This window comes from Ciconia boyciana, chromosome 2 (assembly GCF_034638445.1).
Source record: "Ciconia boyciana chromosome 2, ASM3463844v1, whole genome shotgun sequence".
In the NCBI taxonomy this organism is placed as follows: Eukaryota; Metazoa; Chordata; class Aves; order Ciconiiformes; family Ciconiidae; genus Ciconia; species Ciconia boyciana.
In genome coordinates this window covers 164872107-164898642 of record NC_132935.1, presented here as the reverse complement: position 1 = coordinate 164898642, position 26536 = coordinate 164872107, and the positions used below count along the sequence as shown (strand labels likewise).

Genomic DNA, 26536 nt, shown 5'->3' with positions numbered 1-26536 from the left:
TTACTGGCGTCCCAGTCAGGATGATGGGGCTGACGAAACCTTACTTCAGGTGCTTAAGGAAGCCTCAGGCCAACAGAACCTGGTTCTCATGGGTGACTTAAATTACCCAGACATTTATTGGGAAAACAACACAGTGGTACACAAGTCCTCCATCAGGTTCCTGGAGTGTATTGAGGATTCCTTCCTGCTACAGTTGCGGGATATGCCAACTAGGAATGGCACATTGCTAGATTTACTGCTCACAAACCAAGAAGACTTACTTGACAACATAACTAACTACCAATGGTAGCCTTGGATACAGCGATCATAACATTGTGCAGTTTAAGGGCTGCTGAGCACACTGAAGACCAGTAGTAGGACAAAGACCCTGGATTTTAGAAGAGCCAATTTCAATATGCTCAGAGCCCAGCTGCGAGGGATTCCATGAGAAGCATCCATGCAGGGCAAAGAAGCTTGTGAGTGCTGGGAATAAGGCTCAAGAACAGCCTCCTGGAAGCACAAAAACAGTCCATCCCCTACAAAGGGAAAGGAAGAGGGCAGAACAAGACACCAGCTGTCTTAACAATGAGCTTTTGCTTAAAAGCAAAAAAAGAAGCATACCGGCTATGGAAAGGCAGCCAAATACCCATCAAGGACTACAAGAACCTTGCTAGGGCATGCAGAGATGCAGTCAGGAAGGCTAAGGCTCAGCTAGAACTGAAGATGGCCAAAAAAGTCAAGAACAACAAGAAAGGGTTCTTCAGATATGTGAGCAGTAAGCAGAAGCACAGGGAAGACATAGGCCAATTGCTAAACAGGGCAGGGAAACTAGTCACTAGTAATGCTGACAAAGCAGAGGTTCTCAATATCTTCTTTGCCTCTGTCTTTACTGGTGCAGCTGGACCCCAGGTCAAAGGATCAAGTAGTTATGACAACGTATGTGCCAACTTACCAGTAATGCAGGAAGGTCTGGACTCTGGCCACTTGCAGGGTTTCAACCCACATAAATCTATGGGACCAGATGGAATCCACCCCAAGGTGTTTCAAGACCACTGTGTATAATATTTGAAAAGTCATGGAGATCAGGGGATATCCCTGATGACTGGAAGAGGGCAAATGTCATGCCCATCTACAAGAAGGGCTCAAAGGAGGCTCTATTCTATTCTATTCTATTCTATTCTATTCTATTCTATTCTATTCTATTCTATTCTATTCTAAAGAGGACCCAGGAAACTACAGACCCATTAGTCTTTCTTCAGTCCCTGGGAAAATAATGGAAGGAGACCTAGAAACTATCACAAACCAAATTAAGCAGGTGATTGGGAAAAGCCAGCAAGGATTTACTAAAGGCAAATCATGCCAGACTAACCTGATCATCTTCTACAACAAAATAATGTTTTCTGTTGATATGGGGAGAGCAGTGGACTTCAGCTGGACTTCAGCAAAGCGTTTGACACTGTTTCCCACAGCCTTTTCTTAGGCAAACTGGCAAGATATAGATTGGGTGGGTGGTCTGCAAGATGGGTAGGAAATTGGCTAACAGGCCACACTCGGAGGGTGGTGAACAATGTTTTTTACTCAGGCTGGCAGCCTGTCACTAGCAGGGTCCTCCAGGGATTGATACTGGACTCCACACTGTTCAACATCTTCATAAATGACCTGGATGATGGGATTGAAAGCACCCTCACCAAACTGGCTGATGACACCAACCTGGGTGGTGAGGTGGACATGTCAGAAGGCAGAGCCACCTTACAGAGAGAACTGAACAGGCTGGAAGAGTGGGCAAGCAAGAGGTATATGAAGTTTAAAAAAGACAAGCGCAAAGTTCTGCACCTGGGATGACATAACCAAAGAGCCCAGTACAGTTCCTACCTCTGTTAGGGAGCATTAATCTGATCCATCATCTCTGGCAAGGCCAATGTTTTGGTTTAATAAAGACATCACACATCCTCTTTCTTTTGCTGCGACTATGTGACATTCAGCCTAAGGTATTAGGCAATATGGTAGATGATGAGTTACAGTGAAGGATTAGAATAGCAGTTACTCCCACAAGGAAATGGGATGGGGATAGTGGAGGAGGTTAAATATTAAAAGTCTTACCTCCCCATTCAAGAAACAATAGAGAACAGCAACAACAAACCCCTAGGTAAATGGGAGAGAAAAAAAATAATGTAATTCAAATCCTTCAGTAAATGCTACAAAATAGCTGGAGTTAAAACAAACAAAAAACCAAAACCAAAATCCTAGTATACAGAACATATACATAAATAAACACACAGTCTGAGAACTGTGCATGCAAAGTAGTTATAATGAATAGAGATTTCTTTTTAACAAAAGCAGAATTCACTGTATAATCACCTGGAAAGATCCCAGTCCCAATTCAAACACTAGTCTCTCCCGCTTACTGACATTTTCAGGAGAAAAAGCAAACACCGTGTAGTGAATTCCAAACAAGGGGATAAGCAGCAGTGTAGAGCGAGCCAGTCTCCTGTTATAACAGAGTGAAAGAACTTTAATCCAGCCTTGTAATAAACAACTTGTACTTTAATTAAAGGAGAAAACACAGAAAATATTTTGTTGCCTCCCATTTGGGAAATACATACACTGTATAATTATACAAACAAATATACAACATTCCCATTTGTTCCCAAACAGTGATTTCACACACACTGTAGTTTGCTCCCACTTCTTCACACTGCTACGATAATAGCACATTAGTAATGCTTAATACTCTGTACTCTTATTTTAATTTGCTTTATTATAAGCAGGGATTTTTTCTACCACGCCAAACATGAGGAGGGTAATCTTGCTAAGGGATTCAGACTGCTACCATAACACAATGATAAACCTCTCACTCAATTGCTTAATCCCAGTGGAGTGTTTGAAATCACTTTGTGTGTGTGTGTGTGTGTGAATTTATTTCTGCATAGCAAAAAATTCCAAACCAGCAATACAAATAATGCTAAAACCCCCCTGTATGTACTTATACTCATGAGTATTCCTCAAGGTCTTGATTTTGGTCTCATTTATACTGTTGGAAACCTAAGTGTAATTCCATGGTGTAACTAATTTCCATTGCATCAGAATAAAGAGGGTTAAGAGATAAATCAAACTCAGCAAGTATAAACAAAAGGGCTGGAAATGAGTATGTGTACCTGTAAACACTTAACTGAGTATGGATGAAAATCCCCAAAAGCAGGGGTCCAGCCAAGACTTATGCATCTGTTTTGTTCAGTGTCATTTGCTGATTGAGCAGCAAAAAAGACTCAAGAGAAAGCAAATGTTGATCTGAAAATAAGGCAAGTGCTTTATTAAAAATAAAGTAGTCTAAAGTAACCTCCAGGACATTGTCAAAGGGAAAAAAATATGATTGATTTCCTTCAAGTAAGTCAAGGAGGTAGATGGAGGACAAAAGAACCTAAAAAGCCATAAAGATTTTTGGAAGAGCTGCATACTTTTTCAAAATCAAATGTTCACTCTGCTTATATCTATATGGCATATTGTAGACACGTTTGAATTTGCTAATACATGCTCAACAATACCCCAAAAATGATGTGTTTGTCTTACCGAAAGCAACAACTTAATTAATACATCTCTAAGAACTTGATACTGGATATGATGTTATATCCAGTACTAAACTGGAAATGGGACATCAGTTCATTGCTGGTGTCCCTCAGTCATACTTCGTGTCACTATGTGATAAACACATCACTACCCTTGCCTTGAGATTTTACTAAACACACATGATTCATTAGTCCGATGCACACCAAATCTCAAGTCATCATGAAAGACCCACAAACCAGAGGACACGTGAATTATATTGTGAATTATCTTGTGAATTATCAAGTTAGACATTGACCAAAAGATTTTTAACAGGAGAGGAACAACCTTGGAACAGGTTGATGAAGAGAATACAGATTGTCCAACTTTGGTGATCTCTAAAAAAAGTAAGCGATACAGGAGTGACCCAGTGCAATGGACTAAAAGACCTTTCAAGGTTCCATCTAGTCCTTTTTCTCTACGGACATGTAATCAGGTTAATGAAAAGAACAGAAACATTGTGGAAAAGATTGTAGAATAATACTATCTCCATAAACAAAAAAGGATGTAAAGAACTTAAGTCTTAAACTAGACATGGAATTAAAAAAAAATCAAATGAAGGTAGTAAACTGGACAAAGAAGTATCATCTCTCAAAATCAATTACCTTTTATATTCAGAATTAATGACAAGAACAACAAAAGGATGAATGCTATTTTGATTTAAAAGTCAGACTAGAATCGTCTATTAGTATGTTGTATCTCTCCACAGTCATAGGAAACTAATTTTGGGAAAGATGCGAAGGAAGACTTTTTCTATTGTCAATTTTCTGGCATTAATTATATCTGATTAATCATACAATTAGTTTGTAGGATCTTGAAATATAATGTCATCATCAACTTATTTGAGAATACTGTCTTCAATATTGTCATAAAAGTCAGGAAGAAAATACATGAAATGTAAAAAGTAACACATTCTGAAGTTTATAAATTATTAATATCTATAAAGAGGAAAAGAAGATTTTAATTATAAGAAAAACTTGAGAGATTACTAATGACTGTGTGGATGATGATGAACTGTGTTTTTTCAAGAGCATTAGGAAGAAAGAAGACTTAAAGCAGCACCTGTGAGACATGTAAGTTTATGTGCAATAGTGAAATAAATATGTTAACAAATACAGCGAAATTCTCAGGAGTGTAACAGCCGAAGATATTCATCCTCTTTTCTTCCCACACACTTTCAGACAAGCAAGAAACTCAGGGGATGGGTCCCAAAGTTTTGAGGACAGTAATCACACAGCTGGGCTTAAACTGGCTGTTTAGAAGAGATATGTTCTCCAAAATGTCTAGCAAAAACCTTGTTTACATTCCAACAGGTAGAGGAATGTCTTAAGGTTACTTTATAAAAAAGCTAGTTGCATTTTAATTTTTGTTGAGGCTGACATTCTATTTTTCAGCTGTTATTTTCCTTAAAAACAGTTTAAACATAAGATTTTCTCCAATAGCATGGCTATGAAAGTGGCCTTTCCATAAAGTGTTAGCAAAGACCCAGGTAATGGTGTGCTCTCTTTTTCCTCGCTCCTCTATTGAATTATGGAAAAACACCTTTAACGTAAAAGGAATAGAAAGTAGAAAGGTTGTCTAACTTTGACCAGTATCTGAAGGAACCATGTCTTTATTTTACACTTGCACATCCACAGTTATTAAGGATACTGCTGAAGTGTCTATGGATATTACATAGGACATAACTGGGCATGAATTGGAAATGAAAATGCACATCACATTGCATTGCTGAGTAGAATTTCCAGTGATTTCTACTGAATGTTCCAGTGTGTTCCTATTCTGCATTTTAAAACAGGTTTCTAAAAGCCAAGTTAATGCTGTGATCTAAACAAACACAGTAACTGTACATCAGATGAAAAAAGAGAAATATTTTGAGCAACTGTGCAATAGAGAACAAGGACTTATGAGTTCTAAATGGTCTAAATAGGTTCTTCCAGCTTCTGTGAATGGGATGTAACAAAGATATACTTCTAGATTCAGAACCTGCAGATACAACTGTAAGAACTGCTGAGCTGGATATGTGATGATGCCATTTGGAATGAATGAAGGCGACCATCAGAAAACATGGGTCCCCTACATCAGGGGACCTGAAGCTCCAGAAGCAATTGTGTAAGGAAATTTGTGATTGTCATTCTTTTTTCTGTTTCTGAGAGAGAGGTGAAAACTGTAGCTTATAGCATACTCTCCCATCAGGTCCAGGTATCTCCACTGAACTGAAGATGTGTCTTGTGCCATTTCTGCTGGGACCGTAGCTGCTTCTGTTGGACTAATTGCAAAGCCGTGTAGCTCAAAAAAGCCGTTGCAACTTACCTAAGATTTGACAGATGACACTGTGTGCTATTAAGGATAAAATACAGAATAACTTTTACTCTGGCAAAGAGTTTGCTGCCTTGGTCTTAGAGGCTCTCACCACACAACTTTTTTCAGACAAAATATCACAGACTGTCAAAAGAAGTGAAAGATCTTCAAAACAAAAATATCACAGACTGTCAAAAGAAGCAAAAGATCTTCAAAACATAGTCTTTGAAGAAAGACTATGTAGTTGTTGTTTTGCTATTTAGGCCTCTTCAAAATAAGAGAAATGTTCAGTTTAAATGCTGAGTCTTAAGTGAAATTAAATTGATGAAATATAAACTTTTGCAGTGAAGACATCAAGGTCTGTTGTAGTCATGTAGAGCAACATTCATCTCACCAAGGTTTGGACATACATACTGTAGATATCTATATCAAACTTATTAACTTGGTGTCTCAAAAGCCAATGCAGAGAAAAATGCTCTTTTAGGGCATTGCCCTATAGATGTCTGCCCTGTAGATGCCTGCCACCACTTCTTTAAGAAGAGGTGACTCCTGTTGTAAATCCCATGGGTATGTATGGAATACATCTATTGATGTATATATTAACTAGCTTAAAGTTATGAGATGTCTGTAATGATGACATCTATTTTTAGTTAAATTAATTCCACACCTACATTCCCTTTATTGTCAATGAAGAGTAACAGGCACTTACGCACAAGGACGAATCATCTGTGCCTAAGGAAGGCCTTATTGACTACAAAGGGAATCTGGACTGAGTTTGTCATATAAATTGCTGCACTGTAGGCTTGTAAAGTTTAGATTAGAGGAATCCCATCTCTCTGGCCATAACTCAGTGATGAATATGTACAAAAATACTCATGACAATATTTCAAATAGAAGGATAAAGAGCAAACCATGAAGATACAGGATGTCATTAGTCATGAAATGCTTAATATAGCTCATGTTTAATAAACAAAAGTATCTATTTTATCAAAAGGATGCTAAACATAGTTAATGTGACTTTCAGGAACCTCAGTAATCTTCCTGACAGATACATGTCTTTTCCAAAAGCTTAGTTAGGTCTGTAGGATCACTTTCAAAGACCTGATGTAACATCTAAATGCAGTAATTCATTGCAGCTTTTTAATTTTCCCATGCATAAATCGCATCTTCAGACTAAGGACTTGAAAAGCAGTGGAAGCTTACTGAGACTTTTATATTTTAACACACACAAAAAAAAGGTTTAATTATGTTTTTTGGCAGTGTACAGAGTTTTTCCAGGCTTCTGTTTAGAATGAACTCTTCTTGCTGTTGACTAGGTAGAGGATTTCACCTTAGAGAGTTGTCAGTCTCCCATCTTTCTGAAACACTGCCCTTACTTAATGTGAAATTTGTTTCTCTGCAAAGGCCCAACATGAAATCTGTGCTGCATCAGGTTGTAGATTAAGTAGTGAACTTCATATTTCAAACTATTTCCTCCTAAATGTAGGTCCTAGTTTTACCGAACTATTCTTAAACTTCAAGCTTCTCTCAAGATAGAATATGGACCTGCTGACTATTCTTCTATTCTCTATCTGCTTTTGCACAATGTCAGTCTGTTGACTGAATCTTTTGAGCATCTTCATTGGACTATTTCTTAAATACCTTGAAGAGATGTAAAATCACAGAGGAAATTTATTTCTATGTTTTAAATGTTTTTTTCTAGCTAACAAACATAACAAAATATGCAGCTGTAAGTTACAAAACAACCTTTTTTCCTTAATGATGTCAAAGATAACTACTAAGTATCCTTCAGCAAAATGCTGGACTGCTGGATCTGTGCGGCAGGACATCTGTGAGAGTGTTGATTTGCACTCATAAGACTGCTGTGAAATTCAGGAGAAAGTTCATCAGGAAACATATTGTATAATAGATTTCTGAAAGGTACACCTCATCTAAACAAATCCTGTGGGCTTCTTGTGCAAGTAACAGAGAGTGAGGTGCACTATGAGAAAGTGATTAATTCACGTCTCTAGACTAAATGGCATTTATTCACTTTTCTAGATGCCTCACTCTCCATAGCTAAATCTTTGACAAAGACTTCTGACTTGACACATAAGGTTTTGATATTAGGTTAACCTTAGCCTTTCCTTACCCTGGGTGTACACTAACACAACTTCACTCAGTTCAAAGGACATAAATTGTTTTACACCAGCTGAGAGTCTGTTTCACTCAATCCTGCCCTGCCCCTGTTGTTCTAACAAACTTTCAGGTGAAACGTTCACTCTCAGTATGACCAGCGTTCACCTCTTCATTGTATAATAAAGAGTAACTATTAATAGTTTCTGTACAGACACTACCCAAAACCATAAATACCATCAGTGATAATTACAATTTTTTTAAAAAAATAACCTTAAAATACTTGTTCTTGGTGCATCAGCAAAAGCACGGAACAACAATCAAAAATTCTACATGCAACAAGAACTAAATGAATGCTTGGTCTCTGGTTACTACCCCTCTGCTAATATCCATTCATTTACTTGCAACATGCGTCATACAAACACAGTAATGTCACAGGATTGCGTACACTTACAGGGTAATGGTTGATAGTTCTGACATCTTGCAAGAGTGCTGGTTAGCCCTCTTAGGCTTACAGTAGCATTTCTGAACGCAGCTGCTAAATATGACAAGATTAGCATTTTTTTCAGCATATTGTGAACAGGCCAAGGTAGGTCACTTTCAACACATTTCATAAGACACATCACAAAGATGGAAAGCGGACATGACAGAATGAAATTACAGCACAAACCAGCTGCTTGAATGAAGCAAAAATAAACAAAAAAAATAAAATGCACTGGCTGTCGCTAGCAATTGTGATGTGTTGATTCACAGACAAACCAAAGATTGAACAACCCGGAGGCAGGCGGGCAGCGTTACGCATCCAAAATACACATGACCTTTGCAGTCTGGTGTTGTACAAAGGGTAACAGAACAATATATTAAATGAAAGTTGACTGCACGCTTGTGGAGAACAATTAAATAGTAACATAAACTTGTAGGATGGAGATTAATCTAAGATGAAGTTGGATCAGATGTTCCTCATTTTCATGTGTAAGTACCGAAGGTAGTGTGGATCCCTTCTTTTTAGTGAAGATTACTAGTAAGGACACCAAAGCACTTTTTCGCCCAGCTTCCTTGATGCATGGGGAGGGGAGTTCAGTATGGAAACTGCATGTCTGATTGGTAATTCAGAGGTACCGCTTATTTTTTGTCACATACACTAAAACAGGTGTGGTCATAAAAGTAGCAGGCACATATACTATGGCCCAAGACCATGATTTCTACGTGTTATATTCTAGAAAGACCTGCTATGGAGAATGGGATGTTTACATTTACAACTATCTAGAGAGAGGCTAATTCAAATCAGCTGTCAAGAAGGGTAATCCGAAACAACATGGGAAGGTATTTTGAAGGATCTGAGGGACAGGGATTTTGTATCTGTTATGGTGGGCTGAAAACCATGAGAATTGAAAATAGTAATTTCTTGTCGACTTTCGAAGGGAGACTTTTGTTTTGTTTTCAACACATGGTTGTTTTGGTGGCATTCACCTCAGGGAAGGCTGGATATTTACAGTATAAAAGTCTAAGTAAACTGGACATCCTTGGTCCCTTGGGAATCAACAGAGAGAATCAGTAGCCAGGAGAGAAATACACACTTACTGGTAAGGGTATATCTGATCTATCTTAGCTGTCCACTTTAGGATGGGATGAACAGCACACCAAACACCACTGGCTACCCTGACTAAATCTCCATTGACTATAAAGGATAATATGATGATTTTTTAAAGCAATTGCCTACAAGGCAAACATCTAACTTTATTCAAACAAATCAAACAGTTTCTGTTGCTCTGCTAATAGGCACAGTCTATGATTTGTGTTCACTTAGCCATAGATGGAAGATGCAGTTTATAAGCTGAACAGTAAAATAGAATAAATTGAAAACAGGTTAAATTTCTCCCTCCTGTTAACTCCTTTAAGCCAATCCCATTTACTAGAGTTTTGTTTTGTTTTGTTTTGTTTCCTTTTGGGTAATCAAAACCTGACAGCTGCATTGTTATTTAAGACTATAGCATGAGCTGGAAAGAATACGCTATTGTGGCATGCACACATCCAGCAAATAGAAATAGTAATCATGATTCGACTTGCAAAATGAGTCTCATCTCTTGGATGATGCTGAGGAAGAAAATATGAAAATGACTGTTACTTTTACAGTATCACTTTTGTGATAAAATTTTGCACTGCCTTTGTTGTTCACAGGGCTGAGTTATGCATTAATTGTCAGCTAAGACTGATTAAAAACAAGGAGGGAACTTTTAGAGATAGTTCCTTTTTACTATGACTGAGACTTTCAGAAGTGACTATGGATTTTGAGTGTCCCACATTTGTTGATCACCTGATCTGAAACACATTTTATCAGACCAATTTTTACCACAAGAGGGCTGCTCAGCATGTGTTGAAAAGCAGTGTTTATGAAGGCATTTTAAGGTACATAACCTGAAAATGAAACATCTAAAAATCAATAATCACTTTAAAAACTCTTAGTCATGGGGTGTTGTAAGGGATTGTGTTCTTCAATGAAAGGCTTAATGTTGCCATGGTAATCTGGAAAAAAAAATCCCCACCCATGTTTCCTTCACTGCTTATGCCCTGTTTTATTTGGCAGGGATTGATTTTCATTATACGTTTTTCTAGTGAGTAGAACTAACATGACAGCACTTGATATTTGCTAGAATTATCAAAAAGGACAGACTTGATTTTTAAAATAGTATCTAAGAATTAACTACTGCTCCCCACCCAATGAGGAGATGTTTACACGCGGGCTTGTGATGGAGAACTTTGGAGCACTTCTTAGGAAAACATTAACATTTTAGTGCTGTTAGCATTTTTTCTGCCATCCTATCTAATTTAGGTAGAATCACCTCTCTGATGATTAGAGATAGATATTAGATATTGTGAAGTTAGATAGAGTTAGATATTGTAAAGTGACCCCAAATCCTTAGTGTACAGAATTGATAGTTTTCTTCCCTTTTTTCTCCACTGTTTTAAACTTTGTTTATTTATTTATTTATTATCAAAATAGAAGCATTGTTGGAAGGAAAGGGAGAAAGAGAGAAGAGACAGAGGAGGCAGAAACCAGAAAGAAATGAGAAGGAGGAAAAAATAGCTAAATAAGAGAAAATTAATATAAACAAGATTATGGATATCAATACATTACATTAATTAGGGCAGGATCCTCAGATCTCTGTAGGCACACACAGAATGGAATCGGTCACATCTAACTATATGTATCTAAGACAAATTTAAACTGAACTATCAACTTTAACTCAGTCAGTCATGGAAAGAAACAGGCACTTCCAGAGGCTGAGCTGACCTGTGTAACAGAGGCGTCTAAGACATACGGGATGCATTGTCTTACGGAGATGCCCTGGTCTCTCAGTTTGACCATAGACGATGACTAGACTGCTTAGAGTAAATACGAGACTTTAGACAGCTAAAGGCAAATAAGCTGAGTCTCACCGCATGTGTCCTGTGCATGGACTGCAGCTGCATCTGGGAGGAAGAGGGAGGGTGCTAGGGTGGAAGGGGAAAGAAAAAGTTAAACATTCCCAGGATTAAATGAGTGATGTATGATGTGGCTGAAGACCATCTTGTCAGACTGAACACCTTGACGTCTGGCAAGTTAATGCAAATGAGAGAGTACACAAATTTGAGGCAAAGATAGTTGCAATTCAGTTCTAAAGGCTTTGTAGGTTTCTCAGAGGTGCTTAAGAGAAGTAAAATAAACATGCTGATTCAGGGGAATGAAGTTATGCTCTATTACCAAGGCCATGTAGATTCATAATGAAAAAGATCAGGGTTCTGGATTTAAGTCACTAATAGCACACAGGGAATGACAGAGTTTGTGGGTTGTCTCTAAATATGCTGAAGGGGAATCCTTTGGGAAACACAATAAAGGTAAAACTTGATTCATGCAAATTAAAACTGCCTCATTAAGAATCTTTGTGCACCCTGCTCAAGTAATTCTATGTAACCTCACTACAAATAGGATTGACAACCATGTAGTAGTAGGAGAAGGAATGTGGAAACAAAATAAAGTACTGAAAATACAGTAAATAGTTAATCAAAGTGAAAGCAGAAAGATTGTATGCGAGAGAGAGAAAAAAATTGAAAAATTGAGCCATACCATCTATTATTTATGCTACATGCCTACTTACCTACAGCTGATATTGTTATAGTTTGGGGGATTTCTTTTCCTTGCTACTCGATAGCTAAGAATTTCCTGAAGCTAGACTTGTTTCCTGGCCAAAACACCAACTACATTTACAAAAACCCTGGAGCTACAGATCAGATGTAAACAGTTTGGAAAACTGAACTCCTCTGTGGGCAGAAAACAGAGTATACAATTCCATCCTGTCACAGTGACTGTGGGCCCTGATCCACTGTGTACAAGTAGACTCATTCACCTCTCTCATCCAGAGAGAATAAGCACGAGTGCTTCTCAGCAAAGTCATTATTTAGTTCCATCTCATCTAATTTTTGAAGTTTACAATATAAGTGTATGCCCTTTACCTTGTTGACCCATGCTAGCTTTGCAGTCAGTGGTGAGAACAGGCCATAAAGTGAGATTTATCTCACCAATTTTAAATATCTTGTTCAGAATGAAATAAGTTGTACCAAGGATTTTATTCTCTGGACTGGGTAGATCTCTACTGACTGTGGAAGGAGCCCAGCATGATTATCTTATTAAATCAGGTGGATCCCATACTGTCTTGCTAAAAGTACAACCATTGTTGTGCTCTTCATAAAAAAAGGCAACTCTGTTTCTCTACTCTTCAATTGCAAACAAGTCCAAAAGTCTCAGTCTAGTCACCTTTTGACAAAGTCTTAGTCTAGTTACCTATAGCTCTACTTTTTACTGCTAACACTACCAAACCAAAAACACTTTCCCCTGACTTCACCAAGGGGTCTGAGGTATTCCAGGATCATCTTTTGACACCTGGGAATAATCTGAAAACAAGTTGAAAAAAAAGAGAAAGTGTCAGGTCTCCTTTACAGTCCTTGTCCAAAACACATTAAAAGCAGTTGATTTTAGCGGGTGGTAGTAGTTTTCTTTCATCTGACTTTTTGGTCTCTACTTTTTAGGGCTCTTGCATTGGTTTAACATGTAAGAGGTCAGCTTTGTTTCTCTTTGCTGTTTTGAGTAGATGTGTCTTACACAGCTCAGTGGATTGCTTTTTTTTCAGTGATTTGGAGAAACATAAAGAGGATTTGCATTTTTTGTGTCTATGTACTTGTAAAGTCAAAGAACTTCAAACTAAAAACTAGGACTCATGTAAGAAACCTCATGAGGGTCTTCTACAGATTTCAGAGCTCCCACATTATAGAGAACATTCAATGTCCCCTATACACTTTACATGAGTGTACTTTTTAATTCCACCAAAGTTAGATTTAATCTATTGCAACTGAAAGCTAGCATGGTAATTACAATAATAATTTGTCACAGAAACAGCATGTCTGTGAGGAAACCACTATCACCCCTCCAGAGGCTGAAGCCAGATTACTGCTTGCAGACTATAGCTGAGGCTGAAAATGAATGTTTAACAAATATGAATTTGAACTGGAACTTTTTGTCGAATAATTCTGACCTTTGCGCAGAACTGAGGCTTGAAGATGAAACAGAATGATCACAGAGAGCCAAAAGTCATCTCTACACTGTTCATTCTTGGCTTTGCTAACTTCTATAGGGTGGACATACAAGGATGGAGAAAACCATCAGAGATCAAATAATGAAGAGATAAAAGTTAATATTTAGCTGTGCTCTAGAGAAGAAAGCTGGTAGTAGAGAGCAGAATACTTCCATCAAAACAGACTTTAAATGAACTGTAATTTCAAGATTACACGTCCTGATCCTTCCTCTGTATTAACTCTGGAGATCCTATTTTAACAGGCTAGATTATTCTCACTGACTCCAGAGCATAGACTAATGTCATGCATCATGGAATAATTCTGATGGAGGTGCAGTAACATAACTGTAGTGTAGAAGACAACAGCATGTTTAGTGAGAAAAATGTACCACACCAAATGAGATTCTTAAATGGTTTTGAATATAGCTTTACTGTTTGAAATGAAGAATATGTATGTCCAAATCCAGACATAAAATACCTGAGAATGTGATTAGCTCATTGTCCTTAAAACAAACAAATGAGCAAACCCCACAGAGTATTTATTGCCACAGTCTGTCACAAGAAGGATTTTCAAGCGTTATATATTAAGCAGCTCTTAGTCCTGTCAGCTGGCAGAGCTCAGCATCGGTGTAGCTACACTGGGTTTATATAATTTGCAGCTCTGAAGCTTCAATTACATTGTTCTGCCTCACCTGCCTTACATGTTATATGATATCCCTGCAGACAACGATCCAAGTTTCAACCCATCTCTATAACCCTCCTTAATGAAAAAAGAGAATGCTGCCTTTGTTGAAGAGGCCTGGGCTTGCAGACATTTAATCAACTGAACAGCTCCAGTGTTTTCATTGGAAATATATAAGAGGAATTACAGTTTGGAAATCTCTCAGTAGTGATATAGATGCACAGCAAATGAAGTGCTAAGACTATGATGTGAACCATATGCACAACTTTGGATTGGTCCAGTCTTGAGGTAGTATACATTTGTTTAAACCACCTTCATTGAGACTTAATTCAGTATTAAACCATTGTAACCTGGTGGCCTTGGAGTGTGTACTTGTACTCTCCAAGGCAGGAAGAATTTGTTCCTGGTCAATTAACCAATTACCCAGTTTGCACCACATAGTTCCTTTTATGCACAGTATTGGTTACAAGAGCCTCATGAGAAGTTCACCCTTCCAGATCAAAAAACATTCCGCACTGGGACAGCACCATCTTTCTTGCCCCTTCCATACCTCAGGGTCTAAGGACTATGTACTTGCTTGGAGTACATCCTAATAATTCTTCAGATGTAAAACTAAAACCACTAGATGTGAAGCATGTTAGTTGCTGAAGTGAGACACAAGAAATCAATGGCAAGGAGAAGCAGAGACACTGAGGGGAAATTAAACTCCTTTTGTTCTCATATGGTAGAGGCAAAAATGTGAATGGCAGCAAAAAGTAAATGGAAGACCATGGATGCTGGTGTGCATCAAGCTTTGATGTAAGTTGAAAGCACGTTCAAGATCAGAGATGTCAGAATTATTCCCCATTGTCTGCAGTCTCGCAACAACTGCTGCATGACCAGTTGCTTCAACTCCACGTTTATCTTTATACTAAGTAACCGATTCAAAGAAACAAAGGTGCAAACTGATTTGGGGACAAATAAAATTCCAGATCTATCCCTTTCAGCCTAACAATGCATTCAAAACAACAAACTTAGCTATGAGCAATGTGGGAGGCGAAGGGAAAACAGACAGAATGGTCTAATTTGGATGCTCCCAAGTTAGCTCTCAATTTGAGGTTTCTGAAAAATTATCTGAATCTCCAAAACCATTATCTTTCCCAGTAAGTAAGCTACCCTGATAAAGGATACAACACTGCACCCAAATCCATGGGTAATTTGTAAAGATGCATGGCCTTAGGCACTGGACGTTCTCTGTCCTGCTGATCCCCCTGACAACTGAAGTTTATCAATACGGATCAAAATTAAATTATTCACTTTGATGAAGTGCAGTAACTTTAGAAACACATTTGAGGTCTGTACCCCATTTTCTTTAGGAAGGGTACCTCATTTTTGCTAATCAGTGAACCTGAATGTGTGGCAAAAGTCATAATATCACAGAGAATTTAGTTAAGTGTAGTCAGTTTCACATTAAACTAAGAAGCTTTATATTGTGCACATTGCTAAAGTATTTGTGGTCTTTTAAAAAGCAATGCTGGAACAATTTTATATATATATATGGCATTTCAGACAGTATATGTGTAGGAAAAGAGCTATGTTTACACAGGTACACAAGCACAGATGCAAACACTTATATAAAAATCATGCTGGGTTGAGCATTCAGATGTTATGAGAGCTGTTCCATACCAGTTATGGCAATCAAGCCATGGTGTTTTAGGTACTGGCTTTCAAAGATGTTTACATCTGAAATAACCAGATATATGCTACTAACATTTCAATTGGAATTTATAAGACACTATTTAACGTTTTTTTGTGCCTAAATCACCTCAGAAACAGGGCTGTTAGGGTTAATCCAACCCTTGATAGAACTGTTGAGAGTCCATCAAGCTTTGCATTACTGTTTCTTCTTAAAAAAATGGAAGGAACATTTCTATAAAGAGAACCACACTGTTGAATATAACATGGCATTGTTCTCTTCCTCACCAACCTGCACACCTCCTTGATCTTTCTAGAGAAGGACCATCTATTAGTGGCTTCTCTTTTAATGCAAACACACACTTTTCCAGTTCTGGCTTACTCTTGTAACAGATGGGGAAAAAAAGTCTGTGCTTTGCTCATTTAGGACACAATCTCGTTCTCTAAGGCTGCCACAGAGCATGGAGTCAAGTGAAAATTTAAAGTCGCTATTAGAGAATTGTTAAGCATGAAACTTAGGCAGGTTTCAAAAGTCAGCTAGTTCATCAACTACATAAATCAGTGTTGTATCCTTTCCTCTGTCCGTAAACATTGAAACCATAAAAATGCCCATAAAAAATACCTTACAGCAATGTGCACAAATAGTGTTTAAAGACAAAGTCATCCTATTTTCCTTACTACTTCAAAATAGAAAATAACAAGAGTCAGCCTCCATCATACAGACATCACCTGTGCAGGCCAAGGCACAATGGACTTGCACTCTAACCACCTTCTAAGGATTTAAAAATAACAGAAGCAGAGCACTTTTTAAGATTGCATTCATCACAGATGATCTTGTAACCACAAGTAACAAGTTTTGTGATCAATGATTTCAAAATCAGAGCCTGTCAAAGCTCCAGTAAAATGCTTATATATCATTGGAAATAGATAGAATTTCCTTTAAAAATACTGATTTGCTCTTCTGGAATATCACTCTGGCAAGTGGCCCACAAAATAACAAAATCACTTTCAAGGTAGACATAGTTTTAGGTCTGATCCCATCATCACTGTAAGAATGTAAAAGATGCATACCAGATGAAAGGACAGCGTTTAGGTTAGGAAGCTAGATTTGACAACCAAAGATGTATGTTCATGCTCTTCTACCTGCCACAGGCACTGGGGGGTATTTTGAGTAGCCCCCTTTGTGCATCATACCCTCAGCTGTTCAACAGGAATAACAGCTCACAGGAACATTATAAACACACTAAATATTCTGTGCTGTTTGATTTCACAGTAGTTGAGACCACAGAAAATCTGTAGATAGGTAATCAAAGCAGAACAGGGTTTTCAATTACTTTATCTGAAAATAAATAAATCCCTGTGTAATTATATTCTTGCTAATTATCGTACATAGCCTACATGAACTTACATTCCTAAGGAGTACACTCAATTTTTTTCCAATCCCTACCTGAAAAGATTTGACACAAATTACCCCCCCAAAAAAAACCCCAAACCTCAAACAGAAACCAAAAAACCCTTAAACCAAGACCCAAAATAATGATTTGTCTTGGGAAATATAAATGAAAAGTATAATAGTTGTAAATGAGAACATTTTCTCTAGAGCATTAAATAAATCCATCAAGAATCAGTGTCAATCAAAGTAGCAAACATCTATTCTCCTAGCATTTCTTAGAAATGAGAACTAGGTCCTTGCTGATCATGCACTGACACCAAATGATCATCGCCTATGTTTTCCATTGTATTTTCTTGTGATAGAAAAGGATTAGCCCAGGGACACGAGTTCCTTTCATTGCTGTGTTAGTGGGCATTCCAGCACTCAACTGATAGTACCTGGGGTTAAGAAATTGAAGTGCCATGCTAAAGAATATACCGTTCATCAAACATCTGCCATTTTCTTGTCAAAAATGAGACTTTTGGCATGAAGACCCTGTCAATAATTAATGCTGGCAGTCTGAGCACTTGCAGCAAGACAAAGCAGTAGCAGAATGAATCATTGAGTGTCCAGTGACTTTGTATGTGAACTGTAGAGGAGTGTTGTTTACCAAAACATTTGCGTTACAACATTGCTTCTGCTGCCCTAACCCTCTAGTTTGCACCATATGTAAAATCATACCTACCTATGATATATGCCATGTTTCTCCTTTCTTTCCAGCAAGATGCTGATTGGAGGAATGATGTAGACCTGAATTAGCTAGACATATGTGGGGTTTATTTTCTTTTCATTGAGTTTTCAACATGTGATACAAAATTTATGAAGAATCTGTTAAAGCAAAAGCAGAAACAAGCTTCCCCCTCCCAAATTATACTATTCATGATAAACTGGAAATAAAAAATAAAAAAAGAAGCTTTTTCAGTTAAATGTGTTTGATCCTCGAAAATGAATGAATAAGCAAAGACTTGATGGAAATGTGTGGGCCTTTTTAACCTTACGGGTTATTCCAGCATGCATCTACATCATGCATACCTACTTAAATACTGTAGTGGTTTATGGTAGTGATACTGTTAGATGATCTTCTGTCTATAATGACTCTTTCAGCAATGCAACAATGCTCATGAAAATAATAGCGTGGATTTAAGCTTTGTGTAAGCATTTCTATGGGAATATGGCTTTTTTGGGGGGTGAATGTACTCTCTCTACAACAACTTGACCAAAACCAGGATGCCTGAAAGCAGATTCTAACATACCATGTTACACATTATTGGCTGGATTTCTCATGGGAAAAACAGTGAGATCTTGCCAGATTGATTTATTAACCCTTCCCTAAAATTCCAGACAATGGACTGATGCATGAAAAACCATGCAAATAATGTGGGTCTGATGTGACGCACTGCGTGCTGAGCCAGCCATAGTAGGGTTGTGAATATGTGTTTCCAGTCCCCAGAACTGTGAGTCCACATTGGATTCATGGACTTCTGATGTGATGCTACTTGGCTTTCAGCATATGGTGTAACAATGTCCCTAAATAACCTACTACTTCTTCAAAATATTTACAAACTGTGCGATTTGGAGATTGCTAAAAATCAGGCAGTGCTTTCTGTTTCAATGCACGTTAAGTAAAATGTAACTGGATTGAATATACAGGTACAAATACAAGATACTGTCATTTGTACTAGAGGATTAAGTATATCATGTCCATGACCATGGCACATTACAATTTTTTATGCAATTCATTCACTAGATGGGGCAAGAAACCTCTGAACTATGCAGATAGTTGTCTTAATTACACTAGAAATACAATCAATATCACTTTATGTGCTTCCCCAGCACCTGAGGATCTCAGAACCTCTCACTCCGATAGAAATCTATTGAATTTGTATTACTGGACTTGATTTGGTTTGATGCTTAATTTGGTGGAATTATTCAGGACTGACACAAGATTAACTGAAACTGGAACATGGTTCAAGAAACAAAGTCATGTCTTTTTTATGCCTTTGGCAGTTCACTCCTAACATTAAAAAATAAATAATGATTATGATGACTACTGGGAGGAAGTATGAAAGCTGCTTAAGGTTCTCAGAAAAAAAAAAAAAACAACCAAAAATCATAAAATTAAAATGGACATTAAAAGGGGTGGCTTCTATTTCCTTTTTAATTCCTAACTCAGCTGCTTAGACATTTTTGATGAATCTAGCCCCCAATCATTTCAGCCATAAGGAGGAGATTCTATCTAAAACATCAGTAAAAGAAGGATGGAGTTATTGTTCTCTCAGAATCTGACATGTTTTGAGCTGTTCAGTCTGAAATGGGATCAGCAGCATGCAGGCAGCTTTGAGGGGGAATTAAATGTGTGAAGAAAGATCTATTAGGCATGAGACTGGTAATGAATGACTGAACATACAAGTTGATAAAATGGAAGTTTTCAATCACTAAAGCATTTTACTACTTCAGAAAATTGTTAGGAATTAGCTACATGTTTCCAAGTTTTTGTCAGCCTGAAGGCAAAGGCTATTGCATATAATGATCATCAGAAAGGTTATTTAGAGAGAAAGTCTGATTTTTTATGGGGATAAAGCACTCATTATTGTGCTGAAAATTATACAAATTATTGTTTGGGGTTTTTTTAAATCAAGTCTTACGATTTCTAGTGGCTACACTGTATTAATTAAGCATTAGTTCCCCAGTAGGGCACTCTTCTGTTGTGTTCCTGTCATAGCTCGCAGCTAACTTCAGTAGTGGGAATTTTTAATAATGAGTACACAGTGGTAACAATATATAATTAATCTTTGAATTTGAGCACATACCCAAGGCTTTTGAAACCAAATACAGGCTTAAGTGATTTGTAGAACCATGACCATAGTGTCTATAAAATAGAACAGGAGGCAGATTTTCCTAACAAAAATAATCATTAAAAGGGCCTGAACATAAACATGTACCATACACATAAGAAGAAAATAAATCCTACCCAAAATAAAAAGCCAAATTTTTGTGGGGTCTTTTATTTTCTTTTTTGATGATGGAAGTCCTGGCTCAATGGTTATTCCAAAGAGTGGAAGATTGATACCAAAGTAAATCTCAATCACTACTGGAGATATAATGTGATATTACCTTCAGAAACAGGCTGAACATCCTTCCTTGACCACAACTGATCTGTCTCATGTACTAAAGGCAAAATACTTAACCATGTTGTGGAATAAAGATCTGTATGGAGAATTTGGTCTGATGGAATGACACTTAATAATTTGAGACAGCAAAATAGGACATGCTTAATATGGACCACAGTCTAAATGCCACAGAGATCTCAATATGGTGACATAACCATACTATGATCTATCTTTTTTCTTCATTAGAACAGCTCTCTTTTTACAGGATATGTGTGCACAAATATTGAGTATGCCTGGTGTATATCTGCATTCATTTCATTTCTTTTTATCATTTCTGTGTGACTTTTCTGTTGTCGAATCTGTTTGGATAAACAACACTCCACTTCGTAACACGTATATAAATGCAAGATCAATTTATACACACCCATTTATAAAGTTGCAAAAAAATATGAAAAATAATGGCAGCGAATGAAACAGAAAATATGATGTTTTCTCTTGGCTTTGGTGGCTAACTATACACATAGGAAAAATATCAGTAAAACCCAGTCACCATATTGATCAAAAATGACAAGGATGTTTTATAGTCTAGTTAAATCACTGCAGTCTATGGCATGCTTTGCTTCATATGTGAGAGATGTGCAGCAGACACCAAACATGCACTTAGCAGGTCATAATCAGAACTAGCTCTGCACATCTTGGGTGCTAATTACAATCTAAGATTCAGTGGATGACTTCCCAGCAGTACATACACTGGAAGTCTTCATGCAAGCCCTAGGCAAACCATGCATACAGTTAACCTGTTCACTACACTTTCTCCTGAGTTTTAATTCTGAGAAATATCCACCTTCAGAATGAATTTAAAGCATTATTTTTGTCTGTGGAAACACAGTTTAAAGCAAACTTCAAGGGCAGTACTTTCAATAAGTGGATGGCTGACTACAGAGATGAAAAAGCGAGGCATAAAATATTACCATTTCATGTAAATGTAAATAAGACAATAGGAAAGAAGAGAAGAAAAATAGGCAGCTGGAGGACATATTTTTCCCTGAAAATTATCATTTAGATGGATTACATCATTATATTATAAGTGTGGCTACTTAGGGTGAAACTGATCCCTGGATAATTTTTTAAAATAGTACTACAAAATAAAGATCTCCTACTTTACCCTGACATCTTTTATTTTTATTTAAGGTTTGCATGACTTGCCTTTTTTCACCAGGAATCCAGTGTTAAATCAAATAGTCTTACCTATGTTTATGAGTGCTAGAAATCACTAGAGCTCACAAAAAATTGCAAAGCAAATATGCGTGGTGTTTAGGCTGAAAAGCCAAAAAAACACCAAATGTGCTGCCACATATCCTAGTTATTCAAAATTATTATATAATTTTTATACGGAGAATGACTGCATGCACTCAAAATGGAAATGATGACCATCTCAAATGGCCAGTCTCTGTCCTCTAATGAGGTGGAAATTAACAAAAAGGATGACGGCTTTAAAAAAATGTAAACCACAAAGAAAGTTTTAAAACTTCTAAAGGAAAATTTTAGGATTTGTTGTGCATTTTTAAGCAATTCTAGCTGTGTGGGGGAATTGTTTGGCTTAAGTTGAATGCATTCAAAGTTACCAGAAACAGGAACATAGGCAACTTTAGGAGATCTTCCTAAATTAGAATTCAGTCCAAAGTTAGTGAATTCTTTTTGCCAAATCTCATTGCTTTCAATGAGCTTTGGACCATATCCCCAGAACGTATGAAGCACAGCAGACTGTCCCATGAGTATAATAATATTTATGCCTGGTCAGTATGTTAATTTCCAGATAACTGACCTCTAAAGAAGTTTGGGGGGTTTTTTAAATCTTGTATTTATGGGTTTTTTTCTAGGCTTTTTAAAGAAAGGTGAAAGCTGGCATTAAAATGCACTTTAGTGGCTTTTGGATTTAAAAAAAAGTCAAAATCAATCAAATAAATTTAATAGATCCTGTGACTCTTTTTCAAAATCACATTACTTCAGCTGAGGAGTCTTTTTGACTTTGTCTTTTTCCTATGTGTATATTAGAAATCGAAATTGATTACTGCTTTATTTGTACTTACAAGTAAATGCTGGATTCATTGCCCCCGATATCTGGTGACTGGAGTTTCTGCACAAGTATCACAATTATGCCAATAAAAAGCACAAAGTTTATCTAGGGGAAAAAGAAAGGAAAAAATGATGACAATGATATATTTTTTTCAAATATGAGAATGAGACATTCCCAGTGACTTGCTCGCTCCATTGCCTTATTCTACTCCAAACTGCAGTCTAGAAGTTTTATACGATCAGGAGTAATGGGATAAGTTTACAAGCATCTTATCGCCCCTTTTCCAGGCAAAAATATCCCCCTTGCAGCAGCTAAAGTAAGGCGGAATTTCTTCAGTCCCAAGCACCAGATAAGACAAACATAAGCAAAAAGATTTCAACATTTTCATTATCAAACAGTGAAAAGAATAAAAAGAAAGATCCCAGCACATCAAAACCATATATCAAAGATCTCAACAGTAAAAGCATCTTTATCTCCCATACTCTGAACTAAGGCATTTCTCAGTTTAACATCATTAATCAGTCACAATTTAGTGTCTCCCCTTTCCTGGAAATCCAAAGTTGTGTCACTTTCCCTCTGCTTGGCTGAATCTGTCCCAAGATGAGATGACGTCTAATGTTTTTGGGAGGGGAGGAGTGCATGTGTGTGTGGGCATGTTTAATGTTCTTCTTCATGTCTTTTAGTTTCATGTCATACTGGGCACCTTCTCTTTTGTAGAATTATGTCGTTACAGATATATTTTTAAAAATTTGGTGATTAATTAAATCTGTTTATTTTGATGCTTTGGCTTCATATTAACACCAGAAGAAAACACTGGAAAATTTAAGTTGGTCTCTTATGCAATCTTTTAATCCTGTAAGGAGACCAAGAACTTGAACTAGATGTGAGCATCTCTTTCAGAAGTATTTTCTATCTGATCTGAGGACTACAAATGAATGGAGAAGCCCAGTCATCCCTTGCTAGTTGCTTGAATCTTTAATGCCCTGAATAGAAGCCAGGTATAACCCATTCCCCAAAGCCAAAATGTGATCCTTCACAGAATATGTCTGTAAAGCATGGAAATTCACATACATCGGTATCACAAAAACCCCAGACCATTGGACCCTATCCATCTCAATACCCTTCAGTGTTATTAGCTGAATTACCTTTAATGTGTCTGAAGGTTACTGTACTTTAGAGAGCTGTCCAAATACTTAAAAGGAGAAGCACTAAACCTGATGAAAACACCTACATGTAGATAGCCACCTGTGAGCTGGATGTCTAAATTCCCACAACAGTCAATGAAGACCTGGCCAGTGCTGTCACTGGAGTATGGAGAGCAACTTAGCATGTCTAGAATTAGACACCTACACGTGGTAAGACAAACAGCTTTTCAGGTGCCACTAACCATATTGTCTAGGGGCTCAATTTAATTTCCTAACTGGAGGAGCCCAACACCATATTAAAATTCCCATATTCTTTTGGGGCAGCAGCTGGAGCCCGAACAGGGTACTTTAGAACCTCTCAGTCATCCATACACAGGTATCTAGCATCATTTGAGTCAAATCCAAGACCCCCATCAACTAAAGAGAGCTTCGATACCTTGTTGACAATTGAACATCTTGCACTATGTCCACAATACTATTATAAAGCTAGTATTAGATAAATAAATGTAGCTGTGAAATGAATTCAGTTCAACACACATAGTCCAGTTTCCCAGTCACTGGCATCTAGTATTGTTTTAGATGCCCTGGGTTGTCCCACTTGGCCTTCAGCTGCCACCCCAAATGGCACAGGATTCCCATACCTCCTGCGTCATATGTGCCAGCCTCAGGCAAATGCTCAATATGCTCTAGAGTCTTACTTATGGCATTTGGTATCTATGTTTAAGCAACTGAATAACTCCTTGTCTACATAGTCTTTGCTTGCAGGCAGTGCATGATCATTTAAGTTGTACTAAACCTTCCTTATAACAATGGAATTACTTAGCATTGTGGATGGCAAATGGTGGACATTCAGACAAGCTGCCCAGTAGTCCAGCACAGAAGATGCAGCATCCTTCGTAAAGCCATTTGAAGCTATTTGCATTGGTTATTTGCCCTCAGAAGTGTTGAGAAAACACCTCCTCCAAGTGCTACTTACCATGATTGATCCAACCACAGGACCCTTGATCACCCACCACAAGGCAGTATTGTCATTCATGTCCCAGCAGCTGGAGTCGTTAATGAAAGAATGGGGTGGGGAAAGAGAAGGAAAGAGAAAGATAAAGATATAACAAGGAAGTTAATACACTTACAACGATTTTTAAGGGGGCAGAGAATGGGAGATTGGTCTTGTAGCTAATTTATTTTATTTGGGTTCAAAGGTACTAGTTCTTTAGTCTGTCCCTGTTGTAGCTTTCTTTTACATCCTTTACCCAACTTATCTGAAAGTAAGATATATTTTTGTGGCAATTTCAATGGTACCTCTTACTAAACAATTTAGCCATTTTGGAAAATGCCTCTATGCATGTTTCTGTGTCTACAATCAATACAACTGCAAAATTGTCCCTTTAAGCTAATATCTCAGTAGAAGGGAAAAAAAGACAGGGAAACCTCGAAGGGTAAGAGATGGTTATTCCAAAGTTTGATGTCTCAGTTACTTTTCCAGGGTAAACAAATATGAATGTTGGTTCCTGACCCTGACATGAGGATTCTTACATGTATGTAGTACATGAGGATATACTTGAGACTGGTTGTATTCACATATAGGAATGATTTTCCAGTCATTGGATTCCAAGTCCTACCAAGGAGCGAGGATTCATCTAAGAAGGTTCAAGTACTGGACAACAGTTGGGGTCAGCTCCTTTTTTAAGCTGTTGGGAGTGAGTGATCATAAAAAAAATGGCATTTCTACCTCAACATTTAAAATCTTCCTCCAGATTCACCAAAGGATTCTGCTGAAGTTTATTCCATATAGATGCATTTTGACATTCATTTGTTGAGGAAGCTAATTACAGAACCCATGTACATATGGGTTTTTAACTTTAACATATATTTTTAAAGCTAGAAAAACAATAATAATGGAAAAAAATCTTATTTCCCCTGCCACACCACCCCCGCTACACTACTTTAAGTCATTAAGAATTTGATTGTCAGTTAAAAAATGTCTTTTATTTGTCTCCACTTTCTTCCCCTCATGCTTCCCTCTGGAAAACATAAAATCACAGAAAAGTATCTACTTTGTACCTGCAGTTCTGAGAAGGAGGGTTTCCCTCCCACTGGGACAACAGCCAAAAGTCCCAGCAGTGGTTGTCATGGTGCATTTGTCAGATGCCAAGAAACAATTTGAAAGAGCAAACAGCGATAAAACACTGCTGATCTTATGAGAGCTTAATGCAACTTCTGTGTCATTTAAATGGTAGTCTGGTAGCATCTGGGGGAAAAGTGAAAATCTTTAAACAAAGCTATATACAAGTGTGAGTGTGAGGAGTCACAGCTAAAATTCCATCATCAAAGTGCATATGAGAGAAATCCCAAGCAGATGAGTGATGTCTGGTTTAGAAATTTGAGTTGAACTTATATTTTCAGTTGAACAATATTTATTATATTTCACCTTAACAATATTTTACTGGATTCCCATAAAACCAACAATAAGGGGGTGTGTGGTAGAGCTGGTGAGAAGAGAGAAAATTTAGAGCTGGGATGTCAAATTTGCACAAAATTACATATTTTTGCCTCTGTCTATAAAACCTAGAAAATTAAAATCCTCCAAAATCTATGGGACTGATGGCTGAGATTTTCAAATGCAAAGTAACATTTTTGAGTTACCTAACTTTGGCTGCCCAACTTAAAATATTTGGAAAGGGACAAATGTTCAGAGGGAAATCCTCCTCACCCACAGCCTGGAAATCAGGCTCTTTTCAATTATCAACAATTGTATACCACAAAAAAAAAAAAGCATCTAAAATCACCAATTATTTTTTTAATTCTTTGTATGCATTTA

The 26536-nt window shown here is 37.4% G+C and overlaps 1 protein-coding gene across 4 annotated transcripts in view; it reads right to left on the bottom strand.

The window, feature by feature from the left end:
* Positions 1–26536, bottom strand: part of ADCYAP1R1 (ADCYAP receptor type I) — a 149554-nt gene that overhangs the window by 4625 nt on the left and 118393 nt on the right. For 3 of the 4 annotated variants that reach the window (XM_072851557.1, XM_072851558.1, XM_072851559.1), the window contains 4 exons: positions 24695–24764; positions 22587–22678; positions 2338–2467; positions 2080–2121 (listed from right to left, as the gene is read on the bottom strand). In XM_072851557.1, the coding sequence (XP_072707658.1) occupies positions 2080–2121; positions 2338–2467; positions 22587–22678; positions 24695–24764 (334 nt within the window). Of the gene's footprint in view, positions 1–2079; positions 2122–2337; positions 2468–8446; positions 8531–22586; positions 22679–24694; positions 24765–26536 lie in introns of all 4 variants that reach the window. The other variant, XM_072851560.1, reaches the window with a different exon arrangement.